Consider the following 7,592-nt stretch of genomic DNA (forward strand, 5'->3'; position numbering starts at 1 on the left):
ATTATTTGTCACTGTTAAATTGTGGTTAAATATGACACCACTTTGTTTTGCCATGGTTAACCGCGTCTAACTTACACAAAGCCTCTAAAAAATTGAGATGATTGTGTTAGTAAGAATATAAAGTTGACTAATATAATTAAAGAGTCATTGGAAACAACATCAATTTGATCCGTTTTTGCACGCAGATTAAAAAAAACGAGTTATTAACGATTAAAAATACATAGGATTAAAAATAATCAATCCACTAAATCGACAATTATGATCTATCAAAATTTTACGACTCAATCAATAATTTCGATTCAATTCATATTTGACTATATAATATATTAACAAAGCGTCATCCTTATGTGAATTTCAAGTTTCAATTATTGAAATTCAAGCGTGACAAAACTACATTCAAAGTTAAGGAATCAAATTTTGCCAAATTCAAATACTATCAATTAAATTAACATTTGAATTAAGCTTTATAATACAAATATAATTAAATAAAAAATAAATAAAATAAACGAAATTAACAAAATAACATTAAAAACTCGAAATTAACAAAATAACATTAAAAACTCAAGATATTGACAAAACAACAAATTTATACTTAGTGTAATCTTCCTGAAAAAAAAAGCTTTGTTCTGTTTCTAAGAAATAAGGAATTTTTGAGTTATGTATTATGACCATATAACTCTATTAAAAATGTAAATAATTACTGTTTCTAAGAAATGTGAAATTTTTGAGTTATGTATTATGACCATATAACTCTACTAAAAATGTAAATAATTAATATAAAATTCAAGCTCTAAAAGTAGTGGCTGAAAAAACACAAACTACCCAAAAACGAATTTTTATTAGCAAGACTTAAAATTTGGCACAAAAACTGAATTTTTGACTTATGAGCATTTTGCAGCAGTCTTACATCAAATTTGTTGCCTTTCTCTTAGATTTCCATTTTAAAAAATAATTTTTTCTTTGTATTTTTAAAAATAAATTCTATATTAATATTTTTTAAAATATTAAAATTTTTTATAAATTTATTTTTTATAAATTAAAAGATTAAATTTGTTATTCTATAACATAAATATAATTGAAGATAAAAAATATAATTAAAATCATATTTTTTTCAAAAAATTATATCTCAAAAAAATGATTTTTATAAAAAAATATTTAAAATAACTTTAAAATTAAGTGATTTTTTGAAATTTTAATATCCAATATTTTTTTTATAAAATGATGAAATAGTTAAAATAATATTTTAAAAATAAGTATTCAAACCATTTTTTTAAAACTATTATAAAAAGTTTTTTTATAAATTTATTTTACATCAAAATATATATAATATTATAAAAATTATTTTTAAAAATAGCCAAAATAAACGGACTTAAATACCCATACACATCAATCTTATTCTTATAGTTCACGTTATAACTTGAATCACAAACAAATATCAAAATGTTATTTATTCTAAAAATAAATAAAATAAAATTTAAATGACTCATTTAAAAACATACTAAAATAATAAAAATAAATTTAAAAGCTTTTAAAATTTTAAAGTAAAAGGGATAAAATGCCCGATTATATGATCATATAAGCATATTATTTAAATATGAATAATACTAACTTGTCTTAGAAATATAAATTAAAAATTAAATAAAGAAATATTATCTTATCTATTATAAAAATATAAAATTAATTATTTTATTGTTTTTTCAATATAAATTTTTTATAATGTCTTGAAAATTGTGCATTAATTTCAATAAAAATATAAAATTAATTATTTTATTATTTTTTCTAATATAAAACTTTTATAAATAATTTTTTTAACTTATATTCCTCAAGCATAAATCAGCGTTATCCTTATAATATTCAATGTATCTCAATCATTTATTCTGTAACCATCTTACTAGTAATACTTTAAAAAATAAAATTTACTTTATAATACAAAATCAAGTTTAATTATTATATACCATCCATGTAAATAATTTTATACTACTAGTCAATCACAATCCTTCATAAAGATAACTTTAAAATTATTTATTATTAAATTATATATTTTTAAAGAGTTGTGATTTGACTAATAATGTAAAATCAAAGCACATCTTTATAAAAAATGAATTTAATTTAAATCCTTTTTATAAGAAAAATCCAGAACTTTTTAAAATGTTGTCAATTATTGGATTCAATGCAATGGATTATGCATGTATCTTTTTTAGCTTTTTTTATTTAATTTTTTATTTATTTTTAATTATACTGTAAAGAATAGCGACATGAAAAAGAGACAATTTTTATCCATTCTCTCACTAATCATACTCTCTCACACACATCACTGAGCTGGTAGTCCCAGAAACCTGAAAGCATCAAAACAAAGACAGGACCACCGCGGCGCACAGCCAACACCAATAATACCCTTCCTCTTCCTTCCCAATTCCTTCACTCCAAACAAACACTAAAACCTTCCGTTTCCGTAAACCCTAAATTCCCTTCACTATGCCAATGGCTTACTCCATCTCTCATTTCAACAAACTTCCACTCCATTCCTCTCCACTTTTCTCTCCCATTCCTCGCTTATCCCCCAAACCTAGCCTCCCATTCCGAATCCCGCTATCCCGTTCTTCACAAAAACCACTCTCCCTCTCTCCCCCCGCTGCCGCTGCCGCCGCCGCCGTTGTCACCACACCACCACCACCCACACCAACCGAACAACAACAAACCCTAACCAAATTCGGAAAACGAACTGACATAAAGAAGATCCTAATCTTAGGCGCAGGTCCAATCGTAATCGGTCAAGCATGCGAATTCGATTACTCAGGAACACAAGCATGCAAAGCATTACGCGAAGAAGGCTACAAAGTGATTCTCATCAATTCGAATCCAGCCACCATCATGACCGATCCGGATATGGCTGACAGAACCTACGTCACTCCCATGACACCGGAGCTAGTCGAACAGGTTCTCGAAGCTGAACGCCCTGACGCGCTTTTACCAACCATGGGGGGCCAAACAGCGCTTAACCTTGCCGTCGCGTTGGCCGAGAGCGGCGCGTTGGAGAAATACGGCGTCGAACTCATTGGTGCTAAGCTTGAAGCTATTAAGAAAGCTGAGGATAGAGAGTTGTTTAAACAGGCTATGAAGAATATTGGGATAAAAACTCCACCTTCAGGAACATGTAGTACAATTGATGAGTGCATGCAGATTGCTAATGAAATTGAGTTTCCTTTGATTGTTAGACCGGCTTTTACGTTGGGCGGTACTGGCGGTGGAATTGCGTATAATAGAGAGGATTTGTTGGAGATTTGTAAGGCTGGACTTGCTGCTAGTTTGACTAATCAGGTTTTGATTGAAAAATCTTTGTTAGGTTGGAAGGAATATGAGCTTGAGGTTATGAGAGATTTAGCTGATAATGTTGTTATTATTTGTTCAATTGAGAATATTGATCCTATGGGTGTTCATACTGGTGATTCTATTACTGTTGCTCCTGCTCAGACTCTGACGGATAAGGAGTATCAGCGTCTGAGAGATTATTCTATTGCTATAATAAGAGAAATTGGTGTTGAATGTGGTGGTTCTAATGTTCAGTTTGCTGTTAACCCTGTTGATGGCGAGGTGATGGTGATTGAGATGAATCCTAGAGTTTCTAGGTCTTCTGCTCTTGCTTCTAAGGCTACCGGGTTTCCTATTGCGAAGATGGCGGCGAAGTTATCTGTTGGTTATACTTTGGATCAAATCCCAAATGATATAACACAAAAAACACCGGCTAGTTTCGAGCCTTCTATTGATTATGTGGTTACAAAGGTAATGCATGCTGTGTTATCGTTTTGTTTAATAGCTCAATCTTTCTGCTTTGCACTTTTCTCTGTATGGGGTAATACTATGCTAATATGCTATTCTGGTTATCTAGTTTATAATCTGATTAATTACTGAACTAATATTTATGCTATGGAGCAAGATATGTGAATACTGTCACAGTGAATCGATGATAATGTATGATTTGTTATTTTTTGCTGTTTTTTATTTAAACTTGTGTTTTTATCATGTGTTTACTCTGTTCAATTTGCAGATTCCTCGGTTTGCTTTTGAAAAATTTCCTGGCTCTCAGCCAATACTGACGACACAGATGAAATCAGTTGGAGAGTCAATGGCAATGGGGAGAACATTCCAGGAGTCCTTCCAAAAGGCTGTGCGCTCTCTAGAGCACGGTCACGCTGGATGGGGTTGTGGGCCGGCGAAGGAGTTGGACTATGATTTGGAACAGTTGAAGTATAACCTTCGGGTTCCTAACCCGGAGCGTATCCATGCCGTATATGCTGCAATGAAGAAAGGGATGCAAATTGACGAAATTTTTGAACTGAGTTTTATTGATAAATGGTTTCTCAGGCAGTTCAAGGATCTAGTTGATGTGGAGAATTTCCTTGCGTCGCATAAGCTGTCTGATTTGACACATGCCGATTTCTATGAGGTGAAGAGAAGAGGATTTAGTGATAAACAAATAGCGTTTGCTACCAAGTCCAACGAGAAAGAAGTCCGAAGTAGGCGGCTATCTCTTGGTGTTGCTCCAGCATATAAGCGAGTTGATACATGCGCTGCAGAATTTGAAGCTAATACACCTTATATGTACTCTTCTTATGATTTCGAGTGTGAATCAGCTCCCACTAGTAGAAAGAAGGTTTTGATTTTAGGTGGAGGACCAAATAGAATCGGTCAAGGGATTGAGTTTGACTACTGTTGTTGTCATGCATCATTTTCTCTCCAGGTCTGTTTTCTTTCCATTTGTATTAATTAGATTCCAAATATTCATGCTCCACTAGTTGTGTATTAGTTTGTGAATACCAATGTACATACTTATAAATATTTTTCACATACCTACTTTCTTTCTTTATTCTTTGTAAAAAGTTTCAACCCAAGAGCTGGTGTGTGCGATACTGACTTTGCTGCATATTAGCTCGCCTATTGTGATATTAGCCTTCAAGATGAAAGGAACTGGTTCCTATTCATCTTGATATTTATCTAGAAAGGTGGTATAATTTTTGTTTCACTACTACTTTATATGTCATCATTGTCCATTGATTTTGCAGGCAGCAGGATATGAGACAATCATGGTGAATTCAAATCCTGAGACTGTATCCACAGATTATGACACTAGTGACCGTCTCTACTTTGAACCCTTGACTGTTGAAGATGTTTTGAACATTATTGACTTGGAAAGGCCTGATGGTATCATTGTACAGTTTGGAGGTCAAACACCGTTGAAACTATCTCTTCCCCTTCAACAATACCTAGATGAACACAAGCCAGAGTGCGCCAGTGGAGAAGGTCATGTACGCATTTGGGGAACATCTCCTGATTCCATTGATGTTGCTGAGGACAGGGAGAGGTTCAATGTGATGCTTCATGAACTTCAGATTGAACACCCAAAAGGAGGAATTGCTAGGAGTGAAGCTGATGCCCTTGCCATTGCAGCAGACATTGGATACCCGGTTGTTGTTCGCCCTTCTTATGTTTTGGGTGGTCGAGCAATGGAGATTGTTTACAGTGATGAAAGACTCATTACTTACCTTGAAAATGCTGTTGAGGTGGATCCAGAACGCCCTGTCCTTATTGACAAGTATTTATCTGATGCCATTGAGATTGATGTTGATGCCCTGGCTGACTCACATGGCAATGTAGTTATCGGTGGGATAATGGAGCACATTGAACAGGCTGGGATACATTCCGGTGACTCTGCCTGTTCTATTCCCACAAGAACTATTTCATCTTCTTCCTTGGAGATTATCAGGTCATGGACTGAAAAATTGGCCAAAAAACTGAATGTATGTGGGCTCATGAATTGTCAGTATGCAATAACTTCAACGGAGAAAGTGTTTTTGCTTGAGGCAAACCCTCGAGCTTCTCGTACGGTGCCATTTGTATCAAAAGCAATTGGCCACCCATTGGCTAAATACGCTTCCCTTGTCATGTCTGGAAAGTCTCTTCATGATATAAAGTTTACGAAAGAGGTCATTCCTAAACATGTGTCAGTCAAGGAAGCAGTTCTTCCCTTTTCAAAGTTCCCAGGCTGTGATATATTTCTAAGTCCTGAGATGCGAAGTACTGGCGAGGTAATGGGTATCGACCCTCTGTATAATATTGCATTTGCTAAAGCTCAAATTGCTGCTGGCCAGAAGTTACCACTATCTGGTAGCGTGTTCCTTAGCTTGAATGACTTAACAAAGCCTCACCTTGAGAAAATTGCAAAGGCTTTTATTAATAACGGATTTCAGATTGTTGCTACTGCTGGAACAGCTCTTGCTCTTAAATTATGTAATATCCCAGCTGTGCTAGTGCTGAAGCTACATGAAGGAAGGCCTCATGCTGGTGACATGATAACTAACGGAGATATTCAGCTGATGGTTGTAACCAGTACAGATGATGCACTTGATCGGATAGATGGTCTGGCTCTGAGGAGGATGGCTTTGGATTACAAGGTTCCTATTGTGACAACCGTTAACGGTGCTCTGGCAACCGCTGAAGCAATAAAAAGCTTGAAGTCCAATTCTATCAAAATGATCGCCCTTCAGGATTTCATGGTTGATGAACTTAAGGAGTGACAAATTTTGCAGACGACCTTTTTTTAAATCTTTAGGTGATAAATACTAGTAAGCATCTCTGTTTTTCTTATACATTTTTAACACCCTTGATTTTGTGTTCTAACCATCTTAAACTTGTCATGTTGCAGATTATTGTGAGCTTGTACAACTTGCTAGATTTTGGAGTGGCAGATGATCAAAGGATATATGGATGGTCCTTATAATCTTTGTCCTGACTCCTCATAAAGCACTCTTGATAAAGAGCTTGTGCTCATGTAGAAGTTTTTGAGTGTGGTGGATTTGTATTGTTTAATAATTATTTTTCATTTTAGAAATCTTGCAATTTTCATTTGATACTTGCTGCTTAAGCTATTTCATTCATGTGGAAGTTCCAAACCAAAGATGCCAAGCATTATAATTGTGTTTAATTGTCTGCATATCCTATAATTTGTCTATGTTTGAACTTTGAGTTGGTAATGTTATGGTTTTAACTTAACATAAAACCTTTAAATTTGATTAGTAGAAGCAATGCTAAACCGGAAGCAAGTCTAAACATATAATTACATACCTGTGCGCACATCACTGTGTGCTGTGAAGCCACGACAAGTTTGAAGATTCTTCTTCATTTCTTTCATTTTTATTTTGAAAAAGCAAAAGCATTTATTAAACACTTCAAGGGGCATAATAACCCGGCAGACGTAATATTAGATAAGAACTCACAAGGATACATTAGAGCTCCACTTGTATCAATCACATTCTATATTCAGACTGCATAGAACCAAAAACACAATGAATAAACAATTAACAATGAAACCTCACAAGTAAACAATTTAAAATTCTCTGCATTATGTCTAAAATTGCAATTTCCATGCAAACTGACTTATATGTACCATATATCTTTGTGTCGTTCTCCTAGTTATGTCCGTATAGTGTCAATACACATTGAAATCCATGGTGTAACAATTTAGTGAGCACATTAGAAGGAATCTCTTTTTCTTTTTCTGATGGAAATCAGAAATTAGTGAGCACATTAGAATGAAT

General features: G+C 33.8%; 1 protein-coding gene across 2 annotated transcripts; it reads left to right on the forward strand.

Annotated features, from left to right (window-relative positions):
- Positions 1–2,280: 2,280 nt before the first annotated feature.
- LOC127087011 (carbamoyl-phosphate synthase large chain, chloroplastic) lies at positions 2,281–6,979 on the forward strand. 2 transcript variants are annotated; one of them, XM_051027846.1, is made up of 4 exons: positions 2,281–3,780; positions 4,046–4,738; positions 5,061–6,620; positions 6,701–6,979. In XM_051027846.1, the coding sequence occupies exons 1-3, from the start codon at positions 2,476–2,478 to the stop codon at positions 6,570–6,572; spliced, it is 3,510 nt and encodes a 1,169-aa protein (XP_050883803.1). In that variant the 5' UTR covers positions 2,281–2,475; the 3' UTR covers positions 6,573–6,620; positions 6,701–6,979. The 2 variants fall into 2 exon arrangements, with proteins under 2 accessions (XP_050883803.1, XP_050883804.1); XM_051027847.1 differs by having other exon boundaries at positions 5,061–6,607.
- The last annotated feature ends 613 nt before the right edge of the window (positions 6,980–7,592 follow it).

Source organism: Lathyrus oleraceus, chromosome 5 (genome assembly GCF_024323335.1).
Source record: "Lathyrus oleraceus cultivar Zhongwan6 chromosome 5, CAAS_Psat_ZW6_1.0, whole genome shotgun sequence".
Taxonomy (NCBI): Eukaryota; Viridiplantae; Streptophyta; class Magnoliopsida; order Fabales; family Fabaceae; genus Lathyrus; species Lathyrus oleraceus.

Coding starts and splice junctions, on each gene's coding strand:
- LOC127087011 (XM_051027846.1), top strand. CDS start 2,476: ATGCCAATGGCTTACTCCATCTCTCATTTCAACAAACTTCCACTCCAT. Junction 3,781..4,045: donor TTGATTATGTGGTTACAAAG/GTAATGCATGCT, acceptor TTCAATTTGCAG/ATTCCTCGGTTTGCTTTTGA. Junction 4,739..5,060: donor ATGCATCATTTTCTCTCCAG/GTCTGTTTTCTT, acceptor TTGATTTTGCAG/GCAGCAGGATATGAGACAAT.